Here is a 16,133-nt window from a genome sequence, read left to right on the forward strand (position 1 = left end):
TCTCTCTCTCTGTCTCTCTCTCTCTCTGTCTCTCTGTCTCTCTCTCTCTCTCTCTCTCTCTCTCTCTCTCTCTCTCTCTCTCTCTCTCTTCAGTCTCTCTCTCTTTCTCTCTCTCTCCCCCCGAGTCTCTCTCCCCGCGATCTCTATAACACAAACACACACACACACACACACACACACACACACACACACACACACACACATATACACACTCAACACACACACTATTTCTATGATGGTCGTTTCAATTTCTTCTGTTGAGCATACAGATAAAATGTGACCCCTCACATCAGTCTCTCACTTCCCCTCTTCCTTGAACTACAACGACCACATAAGTATCACGTTTTGAGTCAAAAAGAGCAACACATCAGTTTCCCGAGGCTGACACACTCCCAGTCTGTGCTTGCTCAGCTCATGTACATGTCTACTTCATTTTCTTGTAGCCCTCATACTTTTTCAGAAGTCAGTTGTGTAAGGAAGACATTCTCATGACAAGGTATTTTTTATGATGCAGGCTTATGCAAAAAATGTTTCTTTATATTTAGTGGGTTACGGTTAGTCAATCTCAAGAGACAATGACAGCTCGATGGTTTTTCAGTTTGGGGAAAAAGTTATTTCAATATGGGACATTACACAGTATGGCGCCACTATGAGCAAGGAATGCACATGCTGTAATGCTGTTCCTCTTGGATACAAATGGTCACCGAAGATGCTCTGACGACCCCACTTACTCTAAAGCCTTGGGGACTGTGCACATGGGCCATCGTTGTTACCGTTCTCACGAGATCAGTTCCTCGGCTTTTGGGCGAAAGCGTGCTTGCGTATTCTTCAATTTATTTCAGTGTCGCTAACTTATCAGCTGTAACCGTGGCCGAACGGTTATGGCGCTCCGGCTCGTTAAGCCTCTGACTCCAATTCAGATCGCGGTCTGACCTTTTTTTTTTTTTTTTACCCTTTGTCAAATTAGTTTATTTTTGTTTAGTTTTAATCATGTGTGGAATATCAACATTAAATTATGGTTCTGGAATCAATTTTCTTTAATTTCTCTCCAACGTAACTTTTGTTTCCTCTTTTCTCTGTGTTCTCGTGATTGTTTGTTAGTTTGCTTGTCTTTCTGTATTATTTTTCCTCGTGTTTGTGCTGTTGTTGTTTGTTGTTTTTCCACATTATTTTGATGCCTGTTGTAGTAGTAGTAGTAGTAGTAGTAGTAGTAGTAGTAGTAGTGGTAGTGGTAGTGCCGGGTGGTGGTGGTGGTAGTGGTAGTGGTACTGAGTAGTAGTAGTAGTAGTAGTAGTAGTAGTAGTAGTAGTAGTAGTAGTAGTAGTAGTAGTTGTAGTAGTTGTTGTTGGTATGTTTACGAAATTGACTTGGAAATTAACATGCCGGCGGAAACATCGATCATTAACGCATGCGCGGAGAAGAGAAAGAATGAGAATTTCCTATTCTAAAAAAATCAGCATCACTGGTGGCTACTGATCTTCTACCAGACTGACATGAATACAGGTGGAAAATGAATAATTACCGGGCGGTATAAACTTAAACGACAGTTTCACTATGTCGGACACAATTTTACAGAATGTTCATGTATTGGTCACGCCGAGGCTAGAAGCAGCATTTGTTGACAAAATGCAGTAATCACTGAAATGAACATGGGGAAAAAAACTTTCTTGTGCATCTGATAAATTATGTACAAAAATAAACAACAGTTCACTAGCACAAACAGATGCACCATTGCATAGCCAACACCCTCTTCAATAAAACCATGACTCCTCGTTAGCACACGTGTCAAGTCGTTTTAATTCCCCGTTCCTTTTACATTTAGTCAAGTTTTAACTAAATGTTTTAACGTAGAGGGGGGAATCGAGACGAGGGTCGTGGTGTGTGTGTGTGTGTGTGTGTGTGTGTGTGTGTGTGTGTGTATGTGTGTGTTGAGCGATTCAGAGTAAACTACTGGACCGATCTTTATGAAAGTTTACATGAGAGTTCCTGGGTATGATATCCCCAGACGTTTTTTTCTTTTTTTGATAAATGTTTTTTATGACGTCATATCCGGCTTTTTGTAAAAGATGAGGCGGCACTGTCACACCTTCATTTTTCAATCAAAGTGATTGAAATTTTGGCCAAGCAATCTTCGACAAAGGCCGGACTTCGGTATTGCATTTCAGCATGGAGGTTTAAAAATTAATTTATGACTTTGGTCAATAAAAATCTGAAAATTGTAATTAAATTTTCATTTTTTATACAATGATCCAAAATTACTTTTATTTTATTCTTTATCATGTTCTGATTCCAAAAACATATAAATAGGTTATATTCGGATTAAAAACAAGCTCTAAAAATTAAAAATATAAAAATTATGATTAAAATTAAATTTCCGAAATCGTTCCTTGTCGGTTCCTGATTCCAAAAACATATAGATATGATATGTTTGGATTAAAAACACGCTCAGAAAGTTAAAACGAAGAGAGGTACAGTAAAGCGTGCTATGCAGCACAGTGCAACCGCTACCGCGCTAAACAGGCTCGTCACTTTCACTGCCTTTTGCACTAGCGGCGGACTACGGTCATTGTGAAAAAATGCAGTGCGTTCAGTTTCATTCTGTGAGTTCCACAGCTTGACTAAATGTAGTAATTTCGCCTTACGCGACTTGTTTAATACTGTTATATTATTAGAAGGGGATATGAATGCAAGTCAGCTTGAAAATATTAATATATTCAAAACCGTTCAGGAATTTGTCAGATTAACTGGCGGATTTGGACAAAAATGAGACAAACACAGAATCCCCTCCCCCCCCCCACCCCCCCGGTCTGAATACACGTCCTTTACTCCGTTTTCCTTGGGCGGTTATTATTCTTTACGCATACTCTGGTTAGATGTGTATATATGTGTGTTAACTTTTACAAATTTTTTACCTTCTCTGTTGTTGGTGTTGTGGTTTTTTTCCTTCTAAATTTGGGTGACATCTTGTGTTAAAATGACTGACTGTTTTTGCACATTGTCGGTGTAAGTACTTGACTGTCTGCCATGTTCCTACCTATGATTGTAAGTTTGTGTTGAAGACACCGCCACAAGCTGTAGGCTTGTTGTCGTTTTTACCTCATGTCAATGTAAACTTTAGGAACATATGTATATGTAATACATGAATAAAACATTGTTTTAAGCCAACTGTACGAAGCACATTCTTCGATCATCTATCAAATTCTACCTGCGCTGAGTCAGTCACAGTTCTGCTTACATCTGCCAACAATCTCAAACCGTACCGTACCAAAACAGCACACAAAAGCGTCAATAGACCTACAACCAATCACAATGTCCTGAATCACGCATCACAATCGTACAGCCAATGGCTGATCCAAATCTATGAAAAACAAGTGTACCCGACATTGCTAAATACTTGCATACAATGGGATAATACAGGTAGAGAGAGAGAGAGAGAGAGAGAGAGAGAGAGAGAGAGGGGGGGGACATGCAAACATGCCCGTATACCTGTATTTGTCAAGTATCGTTATCAGTATGTGTTTGGTGTGAGATTATGAAATTTAAAAAGAGGGTCCGAAGTTATCTGAAGTGGGACTCGGAAGATATCTTTAGCTTCTACAGAGGTTCTCCTTTTTGTGGCCTGAGAATGGAATTAAACACAGCAAATACAACGCTAGCATGTGGAACTCGGGTAGGTTCAATTTTAACTTGAGTAAAGGGCCGCGGTTTACTATTAAAAATATAATCTTCAAATCTTGCCCCCGACACCCACCTACCCCCACCCACTCTCTCTCTCTCTCTCTCTCTCTCTCTCTCTCTCTCTGCTCCTCTCTCTCTCACACACACACACAGAGCCTCAGCACGCTTGCGAACACGAACACTATTGGCAACGATGGCGGTACTAATGACAATGAAGGACACAGCTTTCAACCACAGACGAATATACCGTTAATAGTAAGTAGACAGGCAGGCAGGCAGGCAAACACACACACACACACACCAAACACACACACACACACTCACACACACACACACTGACACACACACACAGCAACCAAAGAGCGATTTCCTCGAAAGGACTGGACTGGTCGCAATCAACGGATATAAATTGTACTCAATAGATGAATCAACAAACAAACAAAACCAAAAAATACACCAGATGTCACAAAAGATAAGTTTTTGTTTCATACCTTTCGGTGTTGAGTGTTGAGACATCTCACAGACGAGACAATTACCACCTGTGACAAGTCAGTTTGTTCCGACTCTGTCTTACTAGGGTTTTAATTTTTTAAAACTTGTTCGTTTGCTCACACCATCAATTTCTACTGAGTTACCGCAGTTGTCTCGATCCCAAAGAACTACCGCCCCTCTCAACGGTATCTCTGTCTCGGCCGGACGGACGAGTCACATATATGAGAGTGGCACTGACATATGAGAGTGACACTGACAGTCAGTTTATTCGGCCCAAGAAACGCGTGATATGCGGGCCGACACTGCAAACTTTTGTCCGAGTTTCCACTGACGGAGGAATATTGTTTCCCGGGAGCGGGAGGGGGGGGGGGGGTGTTGCAGGGTGGGAGAGGAGACTGGTATGTGTGTGTGGATGTGTGTGGATGTTACATGATGATGAAATGCCTAGCACGTGTACCAGTGGTGAATAACTCACTCTTGGGGAAGCGACCGCTCACAGAGTGACAGCAGTGTGCCGACGACAAGCATCCATCCATCCACGGACTCGTTGGAGTGAAATCACCGCCTACCAGCCTTCTCTTCGCAAGACTTTCTTTACTGTCCAGTTCAACGAACAACCCGAAGGACTGCTGAAAACTTGCTTTTTTTGCCTAGCATTGAGAGATAGTGTTGACAGCGTGTTATCTGCATGGCCAGAGCGTTGGCATATAATTATCTGCGTCCACTGCATGCAGTGAAGGTCGCTGATTCCGCGCCATAGTCCATGCATGTTGTTCAGTTCACGGTCGGTATGCCTTTATCATTACAAGTGTAGTGTTTATCTGAAGGAACGATTATATTTATGAAGTCTTTTCGTTATTGATTTTTCGCAGGTCAGCATACAAAAAAAAAATAAAAAAAAAATGTGTATTGCATGCTGTTTGTTATACAACACTATCCCAAAAGGCTACCGCCCCTCTATCTCTCATGGTCTTGGACGGACGAGTCACAAGCCCCCCCCCCCCTCTCCCCCACCCCTCCCCATTTCACCACCCGGCTCCTCCCCCGTGCTTTTCCACACGCAGCACACAGGAAGGTTTAACTGTGCACGGCACACACACACATACACACACTCACACACACATACACACACTCACACACACATACACACACCCACACCCACACAGGCACATGCACACACACACACACACATACACTCTCTCTCTCTCTCTCACACACCCGTGCACACACACACTCACACACGTGCATGCACAATTAGCGAGCTATACTCAGTATATTTTGTGTTTATTTAGCCCTGGACTCAGTGTTAATTCCTTCCTTTGTCAGACTAAAGAAAGAGTAGCATGTCTCCCAGAGCTGAGTGATGTAATTTCAAATGAAAAAGAAGAGGTTAAAAGTAACTAGCCTTTCGGGATGATTTATAAACGTGAATCATCAGTGTTACAACATTGCAACAAAAGTTCATACGCACGCACGCACCGGCGCACGCACGCACGCACGCACGCACGCCACACACACACACACACACAGAGTGCCGACCGTAACACTAAACAACACACTAAGGCTGCACTCTCTCTCTCTCTCTCTCTCTCTCTCTCTCTCTCTCTCTCTCTCTCTCTCTCTCTTTTTTGCCAGTCTCCTTGTCTGCTTAGCTGATCTCAGTCTCTGTCTTTATCTGTCTGTTTTCGGTCTCGAATAGCAGCTAGCATCTGCTGAAGAGACATTAAACCCCAAAAACCAACCAACCAACCATCTGTCTGTTTGTCTGTCTGTCTCTCTCTCTCTGTCTGTCTCTCTCTGTCTCTGTCTCTCTCTCTGTGTCTGTCTCTCTCTGTGTCTGTCTCTGTCTCTCTCTTTCTTTCCATGTCTGATACTAAAAGATTTCAGATTCTTCCCATCAAATCAAGATGTGCATATGACAAAGGTGTGATGATGTACATTATTATGTCAGGGAAGGCACCTACACTCATTGCCTCAAATTTCAAAATCAATAATTCAAAACAATTGAACAAATCAATTACCCCAGGAATTGACCGGCACAAGTCGAGTCTCTCATAATTTATTCTGGTGTCTTTATGTGGAACTCCATTACTAATATAATTAAATTACAAATCGATGAAACATCATTCAATAATTATGTAATTTATACTGTAGTTAACTTAACTTCTATTTCTTCTAGCTGTTGAGTTATCCCTCAATGGGCGAGGGCCGGATGAAAAAAAAAGTATGTTTGCTTTGCTTATTCTGTCACCCTGGAAAAATAAATATCAATGCAATTCAATTCTCTCTCTCGCTCTCCTGCTCCACATACAAAATAGCATAACAATACTTACCGCAGTATTTGATTTAGTCAGAGTCTTAATCAACGTCTCGTCAGGAATAATAGCACAGTGGACAAGAGACATAGGTAGTATGTCTCTCAGTGAATGGACTTACTAAGCTTCACTTCCAGTTTAATGGTGCTATAGCACTGCATGTACACTGATAAAAGCTAACCGAGTGTATCGTTCAGCATCTACTCCGTCTATCTGCGCAATGATATCAAAATGAGCAGAATAAGAACAGATGTAGGACTTGGTATTTATATACATATGTCTTACACAACGCAATGAAGAATTAGCTATCTCAACTTCAAGGCCTAGCATCATCGCGCGCGGCCGCGTGGGAAGACAACTCTCTTCATTCAAAACTGTTTTCGTCGAAAGTGAGTTCCCTTTGAAACATGGCAGACAGGGGTAAGCCAGAAAATATTGACAAAATGTTCTTGGATTGTTCGAATACCTTGTTGTGTTGTTATGGGTGAATGGGCGAAGATTTTCCTAAGCAAGGGTTAATTGAATGGTTGACTGACTTGTACAAGTCTAAAATAAAGGCTACAAACCACAGTGTGGTTTTCATGCATACCGTTGAGTCTACTGAATGACTGCTTGGGTTTCAATTTCAGTAACTGTTGCCAAGTGGCGCTGATGGGTCTATGTCGACCAAAAGAGTGGGATTCCCTGTAGGTAGATTACCTGTATACAGGGAATACCACAGGGTGTAGTTCCTGTAGAGTTTTGCTGATATCGCTGAAAGTCACGTGATGCTTAGTGACATCGGTAGAATTTGATGTTTTTCGATCTTTTTTGATATTTCTTAGAAATTCGAGTATGGTTTGCAAGTTTTATTGAAAGACTACACCCTGTGGGATTCTCTATATACAGGGAATCCACCTACTGGGAATCCCACTCTTTTGGTCGACATAGCTATAGACCCCATCAGCGTAGCAGTTAACATACATTTTCAGATCAGGCACGTGTGTGTGTGTGTGTGTGTGTGTGTGTGTGTGTGTGTGTGTGAGAGAGAAGGAGTTGGTGGTGGTGGAGAGTGGAAGATTGAGAGAGACATGCAGAGAGAGATTCACATTTCACAAGTATTACATTAACTATGTACACAGTGGACACTACGGCTCATGACTCTGAAACCAACAACAACAGCAACAACTACGAAACAAACATTTATGTATAGCTTAGGGCTGGGAACGCAGAAGAAGAAGAAGTATATATTTATATAGCTTAGGTATAGGACAATGATGAGAAAATGACAGAGAGACAGAGAATATCTTATATTCAACACTGACTCAGTGACTAACTCACTTAAAATGTATGTATATATATATATACGTGTTATAACTTATGTGGTTCACCTGAATATGCCACATGTATAGAAATTCCAGAAATAATGTCAAGTTTATAACTGCTCACAGCCATCTGTTGTGTCTGGTGAGTCTTATAGTCAGTAATTAATAGACCTTTTCGGTATCTGAGTGCTCAGCTCTCGCGAGATATCCGCGAGACATGCTCTTTGTTGTGCTTCGAACGTCGCGAGAACTTCGAACCTCGACTTTTGCAGCTCGCGCGAGATAGCTGTACCACATGCTTTGCTATGCTTTGAAGTTTGGAATACCAATAGGGTCTATTGTATGTCATAGTTTTATTTTTATTTTATTTTTTTAACAGCACAACGTGCCTGAAAAACATGTTAAATATATCAAAATCGGATTTTCTTTTGCTATGCCATCAAACTATTCAATCCAAGTGCTGGATTGTGTAAAGTTTAGAGAGGATCGAGTGACACAGTTGAGTCTCCAAGCAAACCCCAGGTAATATTTGTGTGTGACTTGTATTTGCTGTTGCAGAAGGTCAGGTGACAATGGCGGACACACAGGTGAAGTCTCTGGTATCAGAACAGTACCTGGATGGCTGGACGTATGATGACGAAGACAGCGACGAAGGAGTATCTCTCACAAGTCAACAATCAGCGAGTAATCAGCAGGTCAGTGAGCTATAAGGACAGAAGAAAGAAATATTTGGCTTTGCTAAGCAGTAAAACTGATAAATTCACATCTTATTTTTTGTGTCCACACAAACAACAGCAGGTCCAGCTGTAACTGTCAGTGATTCTTGCTTTTAAGATCCCCCCCCCCCCCTCTCCCAATTGAAAACTCCCTCCTTTTTAAGAGCTGATCTTCTTACATTTTTTTCAGGTCTAAAAAGGGGGGTTCATAAGCATTTTGTTTATGTTTTTTTAATGTTTTTGAAAAAAAATTGTTCCAGACAAAACCTGGTTCTCACAGCAAGCGACAGCACTCTGAAGTGGACAAGGCGAGTGGTGACAGTAAGTCAGTAGAGAAGAAATTCTGCATGTCAATGGTCAGCAAAAGCAAGGATACGTCAAAGTCATTGTCGGTCAACACAGGCGGACAACCTCCACCATCTTCTGGGAAAATCAGCATGAGTCTTGGTGCCTCTTCCGCAAGTAAGAAGATTGCTATGAACGTGGGCCCATCAGCGGTGAAGGCAAAGGCTGTCCCTATCAAAATGAATTTGGCGTCTCAGGTGAGATGATTATGTTAGTTTTGTGTAGTGCTTGTAATGCTGGTTCTTGTGTCCAACTGTGTACGTATGTGTCGTGCCGAATTCACGGAATTGCCGAATTCGCGGAATCGGCAACATTTTTGCCCATTTCGCGTAATCGGCAAAACGCTGCCCATTACGTGAAATGGGCAGCGTTTTGCCGAAAATGCGGAAAGGCCTCTAAAATTTGCCCATTTCGCAAAAGCGACAGCCAGTCTGTTACTTTTTGTGTCACCAGAACATTGCATTAACATTGCTTTACCTCCCTACTATGTTTTGTATGGTCTATGTTGGTCTGTGTCGAGCATGACTCCGGAAATGCACGAAAACTACACTTTTTGCAATAACTTGCCATAACTTATCGATTATTGCAATATCTATCCATTCGAGTATCTATTTGTCTAAGTGTGATGATATCCCAGGCATTTGAGAACTTTAAAACCAAAAAGTGGCTGCCGATTTCTCAAAATGGGCACATTTTAGAAGCCTTTACGTGTTTTCGGCAAAACGCTGCTGATTTCACGTATTGGGCAGCGTTTTGCCGATTACGCGAAATGGGCAAAAATGTTGCCGATTCCGCGAAGTCAGCAATTACATGAATTCGGCACGACATATGTGTTAGTTAGAGTGCCTTTGAGAATGAGGAACATAATATGAGCTTTGTGGCGATCATCCTTTTTGATGATGATAGCTGCTTGTTTTTTCAATGCTTGTTATTCTCTCAGGTGCCAGAAGGCTGATTCCGCATTACTCTCACTAACGTTATAACTCTATTACACCTGTTGTGTGCATATAGAACGCTTACGTCCCTTTGTTTATCAGATATTTGTGTAATGCTCATGGCGATCTTAACAACGTAGTAAAGAACGCTATGGTAATGCTGTTTTCTGGGAATTGAACATGTAGTGAATATACAGTTATAGAACACTTAATTCTTTCAGTTTTTTTGTTTTTTTCAATTTGGATTTGAAAATGTTTGCATGTTTGAGGGAATAATGGTTGATTATTTTGTAAAATTCAAATCCTGGTTCTTTTCTAAGATACTTGTTCTTGGCATAGTTTTGCATACATGTATCATTGATTGATTGTGCCATTGCTTCTGCTTTGTGTGGTGTGTGTGTGTGTGTGTGTGTGTGTGTGTGTGTGTGTGTGTGTGTGTGTGTGTGTGTGTGTGTGTGTGTGTGTGTATTCGTGTTCCAGGGATAACTTCAAGGTGTGTATGTGTTTGTGTGTGTGTGTGTGTGTGTGTGTGTGTGTGTGTGTGTGTGTGTGTGTGTGTGTGTATGTATGTGTGTTTGTGTTCCAGGGATAACTTCAAGGTGTGTATGTGTGTGTGTCTGTGTGTGTGTGTGTGCAGGCATGTGTGCGCATATGTACGCACAAGTGTGGCAGGGATGGCTTCAGGAAGAAGTCCACATGTCTCGGATTAGGAATTGCTTTAGATGCAAGTTAAGAGTGAGAAATCCTGCTTTGACTGTTTCAGAGTAAAACGAAAGACACCAGCAATAAAGCCCCGTCAGTGAAGCAGAGCTCGGCTGTGGCCCATGCCTTTGGATCAGACAGTGATGAGGTGGGTTTAATGTACACGTTCTGTGAGCGTTTAACTTCATGGTCTTTGTCCTTCTCTTATACACAGAGTTTTTCTATGTCAGAGATGCATTGCATCTCTTTCGGTTATCTTTTAACAGCTTCCAGTTAGTGAGTGTTCAGGACTTGTTTTCAATTTGTTTAAATTGGTACATTTGTAGAACATGTGAGCAAAGCTTGTAAATAAGGTAAGTACAGGTTGAACAGGGTTGAACTGTTTCATTTTGAGAGAACTATCATGGCCATAGTGTAAGCCTCCTACTATGCTCTACTATAGAGATTGGTAAATGGTTGAGACATATACCTAGCCACATGCTTTATTGGAGGGAGAACATGGTTGAAATATTCAGACGAGGTAAGTTTATATGGGAGCTAGACAGTGGTGTATGGTTATCATTTCCACTGCGTTAAATTTATACTCCACACTTGAAATAGATTAAACTAATGAAAGGGGATGGATGTGGGTACGTGGCACGATGGTGTTTGTATGTGGAGGGGGAGGGGAGATGTTTTAGGTATTGGATTCCTTGTCAAGTAGTACTTGCACATTATGTACTGAAAAGTATAGGGTTTTGGGGAGGTATAGTCCTTAGGCCAAGGTTATGGTTAAGGGTAAATGGTACCAATCCATCTGATGTTGGAGATGCTATATTTCAGAGTGAAGAAGAGATGCCAGCTGAGGCACGGATGCGCATGCGGAATATTGGAAGGTGAAGAGAAAAAGACGACTGCTGCAATTCTTCGGTTCTTTTGACACATAGTCTGTGAAAATAAGGGGGTGGTTTGATGCATAGACTGAGGGTGGTAGGGAAAAAAGGATGAGAACACACACGGGAGGAAATTTTTCTTCATGACCTTTGATGAAGTTATTCTTACGATTTTGCAATTAAACCGTGTCTGTGTGTGCGTTTGTGTGTCTATGTTTTTGTATGCGGGGGTGGGGTAGTACTTTTTTCACAGAAAAGATGTCCTAGTGTTAATATCTCAGTCACCAGTAACAAATATTGGGCAGAAAAAATGGATGTTATCAACAAAAGGTGGCCAGTGAATTTGTGTTATCATTTTAAATGTTTTAGTTAGTGTTTTATCAAGACAGTGAAATCAATATTTACTGTCCTGAGGTATGTCATCATGTCAAAAACATTAGCCTTTCAGTTGTTTGATTGGATTTTTTTCTGAATAGGGTTACTACTGTTTTGTAAGTAGATGTTTTTTGGAGGAAAAATGCAGAAAATGATGACTAGAGGTGTCTTTGTGTTTGTTTGTTTTTGTTTTTTGCAGGAGGCTATGAAGACAAAGCTTTTATGTATTAGCGGCTTTTGAATGTTTTAAGGTATAGAGGGTGCTGGGGGTTCCTTGCCAAATCTTTCACAATGTACTTTTCTGATCGAACAGCTTTCCCCTACCTTAATTGCATGTTGTTGTTTTTTCATATATACTTTAGTTTTACCTGGAGTTTTACCTCAGTTTTATCTTGAGTTTTATCTTGAGTTTTAGCTGATTTTGACTGGAGCTTTTGTGTTTTGCAGAGAGACACCCACAGCTGCGGGTCCCAACTCCTTCGGAAAAGGTCGTCTTGGGTTTTGCGACCGTCAGAAAATCATCGAGCGAGAGTTGCAGACGAAGAATGATGGATGAAGGGGAGAGAGTCAGAGTTTGAATGTTAAGCACATGGATTTTTTTGAACAGCTCCTCTTCTGTTGGAGCAAACGGATTGAATGATGCAACTTCTTCTTCTGCGTTCGTGGGCTGAAACTCCCACGGAATGATGCAACAAAATCTGTCCCGGTACTGTTGTAACAGGAATCTTGGTGATATTCATTCAGTGCTTGCTATTTGCTTATGGGATCTTTTCTTGAATTGTCCCTTTAACACTTGGGCAAGAGAACTGACTGATGCAAACACAACTGTCCCCTGCTGAGTTGTATCAGAAATTTGGGGGATTTGTATCTGAATCTAGTTAATAAGTTGTTGAAGCCTAGCTGACAAGGCTGGATACGCAACCTTTCTGTACACAATCTTTTTTTTTTCTCCCAACAACCACTAAGGCATTGTGATTTGTTTTGAAATAGAAGCAGAAACTGGTGTTTCAAGCCACTTTTTTGTTTCATTTCTTGAAAGAGGAAGTGAGAAGTAAAATTGAGCTGTAATGTAATCACATGCTATCTGTTTTTTGTGAAGTGATAAACTTTGGTGGAGAGGTACGCTCTTGTATGTAATATCTGTTCAGTGTTGCTTTGTGATCATTTCACTTTGAAACTTGTCGCACAATTGGTATTTAAAACACAAATGGTGCTTATTTATAAATAAATAGTGATATGTTGAAGCAATGTGACATGCAAGAGCGAAAACGAAGAATTCTGTGATCGTCAAACTGTCCAAAAGCAAGAGGGGATGCACACAAAATTTCTCATGCTGCTGTTCTTTCAAGAAAACTGTTGGACAATGGTGAAAAAAAAAAAAAAAAAAATCAGGGATGGAAAAAATTCAGTCTGAAGAAAGAAACACTTGTGATCAATTTACATTATGCACAAGAAAAGCAAGACTTGTGTAATTGTCATTTTCTTGTCGCAAGCGATTTCATCGTTAGAAAGTATTCATATTGCGTGTTTTGCTTTAAAATATATCTGAGTTAGAATTGGATGTGTCAAATGTCAAACGTGTTGACTTTTTGCTTGTTGCTCTCTTACAAGATGCTCAGAGTCCTTGTTATGCGCCCTGACGGTGATGTGAAGGAGTTTCAGTGAAAAAAATTGTTTTGTACTATGACTCTCTTCTTTAGTGTCGTCAGGGTGGAGAAATACAGAACCTTTCTTGTCATGTTACTTTTTGGTTGACTGGATCATGGAAGTAATGTAACCTATTCTAAAAGATTATTCACAGAGCTTTGGGGTAAAGTAATTTTGTCTGCAGTTCTGAAGAAACAGAATAGGGAATGTGTGAGATATCACCAGTAGTTCTCTCATATGGGCTGATGGCACTGTGTTTCAGATCATTTCTATGAATTTTAGCAGCCTGCATGATCCAGTTAACCAATGCTAGTTAATAAACACTGGCAACACATGTGGCCCGTTTTAAATAAATAAAACCTCAATAAAGATTAGTTACACATTAAAAACCCCACTTCTTTGTTAAAAAAAAGGCCAGTTTTTTTACTTGTTCACGGAGTTTGTGCACAAAACAGCATTGATGAATTTCAGCTTTAAGCCAGAAAGCATTTAGATTTAAACAAAAGTAGGTATACAATCTGCATAAAGTTAGTTTGGTAAGTACCCTTAGCCTGTGTGTGTGTGTGTGTGTGTGTGTGTGTGCGCGCGCAACCAAGCGTCCATGTGTTTGTGTGTGCAACCAAGCGTCCATGTGTTTGTGTGTGTGAGGGTATAAAAACCCTGATAGGGTTACTTCCAGAAAACGTCTATTTCTGGTTTTCCCAGTGATGTAGTTGGGGAGAAAGTGATTCACTGAGTTTTTTCCCTTGGTTTTTGTTTGTTTATTTATTTGTTTGTTTGTTTTTCTGTAGTTTTGTTTCTTTATGTTGTGTTGTGTAAGGGTTAATGTGTAGCTCTGTGCTTGCATTGGACAGAATTTGTTTTCCTTGAACCCAAATGGCACCCCCGTGGGTTAGGGGGAAGAATTTACCCGATGCTCCCCAGCATGTCGTAAGAGGCGACTAACGGATTCTGTTTCTCCTTTTACCCTTGTTAAGTGTTTCTTGTATAGAATATAGTCAATTTTTGAAAAGATTTTAGTCAAGCAGTATGTAAGAAATGTTAAGTCCTTTGTACCGGAAACTTGCATTCTCCCAGTAAGGTAATATATCGTACTACGTTAAAAGCCCCTGGAGCAAATTTTTGATTAGTGCTTTTGTGTGAACAAGAAACAATTGGCAAGTGGCTCTATCCCATCCCCCCCCTTTCCCTGTCGCGATATAACCTTCGTGGTTGAAAATGACGTTAAACACCAAATAAAGAAAGAAAGAACCCAAATGGCCTGCTTTGTGCCATAAAGGGGTGTTGATAGGACCTAGACGTTTTGTTGTCGTTGTATTAAGCATTGTAATTTGATTTGAAACTGAAGCGGGTTTTGTGCTTCGTAAAGATTTTGTTGTTGTTGATGTTGTTGTTTCATTTTGAGATGCAAAGTACATGAATCCATATATAATAAGTTTTAAGTGTCAAGGAATGACGACACTTTGTATCATAGAGTTTACAAGCCTCGTTGATAAAATAGTATTAGCTTTTTATTTTAATCACCCACATAATAGTGTGAGCTGAGATGCTAGTTGATGATGTCTGAGGAGCATACATTATGCGACTGAAAGCGCTTAGATTTATTCTGAAAGTTGTGGGTCATCAGTATGGCCAAGCTGAAGCTGTAGAAATAAGGGCGCAGAGGCAGACGACAGAGAAATAGTACGAGAAACAGAAAACACTTGGTTGCAGAGGCGCGCCGATCGAATGCCCTACAATTAATGCTGAGAGGTTTGCTATCTTCGGTGGATTGTTCTAGCACTTAAACAAATACGGGCAAAGATAGTAGACATTATACCTGATAACAAAGGCGAAGAAAAAACCTGGAATAGCAATGAGAAAGTAAAACAAGTAAGCTCCACGATAACCATGTGTCCTGTTCAATTGCAGATATGAAAGTGAAGACGGATAGCGTCGGTATGATGTCGGTGAGACAACAGCGGGTTGTAAGCGATGGTGATAGGTCAGTTAATAGTTTGAAGGTTAATGGTCATTGGCTATGCAAATTAGTAGCATGAGTAATCTGCGTGAAGGAAGTGTTTCTTTCTCCACTTCCCATAAACTCCCTTGTTGCCACAAGAAGTGTTGTTGTTGTTGTTGCATATGAACAATGGTACACAACCTTTCTAGATGTGAGCATTATGAAGTCAATCCTCATGTTATTTATTCTCCCAAATATCAGCTGTACCAATTTGTTTGAAAATAATTTGTTTATCACAGAGGTTTATTTACCTAACTTGCAGAGTTTTGTTGTGTAATTTTAGATAAATGCAAGGTAAGATATAGAAGAATTATTTCAGTCCACTGACATTTTGTTCTTTGAACAAAAAAGTAAAATAAGGAGGTGAATTCGGTACATGTAGTGTGAAAATTCAGACATGAGATTTTGATCATTTTCAATCCTCAAGAGCTCATTCTTGAGATGCCAGATTGGACCATTGCATTATTTTTGTTGATGTCAAGTTTTGGATTTATTTCAGACGGGCAGAGGGTGTTTGGGGTTGGTGGTGGGGATCAGTACTATAATGACGATTCATTTGCTGAGTTGGAAGTTAATATAGGTGGTAAGTTATTTAAAAAGAAATACCAGTAATTAAGATTTAATTTGTTTGCTGAAGCTTACGTTTTATGAAGAGTTCAGTGCAGTACGTCTGTTCATACTCCATTTTTTCAAGTGATGGTCTTCGTTATCTCTAGACAGTGAGATGTATTAAAGATGTCAAAATATCGT

General features: G+C 40.4%; 1 protein-coding gene across 2 annotated transcripts; it reads left to right on the top strand.

The window, feature by feature from the left end:
* Positions 1-6,874: 6,874 nt before the first annotated feature.
* LOC138963141 (PEST proteolytic signal-containing nuclear protein-like) lies at positions 6,875-16,131 on the top strand. Of its 2 annotated transcripts, XM_070335174.1 has the most exons (6): positions 6,875-6,905; positions 8,348-8,484; positions 8,766-9,047; positions 10,549-10,635; positions 11,310-11,362; positions 12,182-16,131. In XM_070335174.1, the coding sequence occupies exons 1-6, from the start codon at positions 6,893-6,895 to the stop codon at positions 12,288-12,290; spliced, it is 681 nt and encodes a 226-aa protein (XP_070191275.1). In that variant the 5' UTR covers positions 6,875-6,892; the 3' UTR covers positions 12,291-16,131. The 2 variants fall into 2 exon arrangements, with proteins under 2 accessions (XP_070191275.1, XP_070191276.1); XM_070335175.1 differs by lacking the exon at positions 11,310-11,362.
* Positions 16,132-16,133: the final 2 nt, after the last annotated feature.

Source organism: Littorina saxatilis, linkage group LG3 (assembly GCF_037325665.1).
Source record: "Littorina saxatilis isolate snail1 linkage group LG3, US_GU_Lsax_2.0, whole genome shotgun sequence".
Classification (NCBI taxonomy): Eukaryota; Metazoa; Mollusca; class Gastropoda; order Littorinimorpha; family Littorinidae; genus Littorina; species Littorina saxatilis.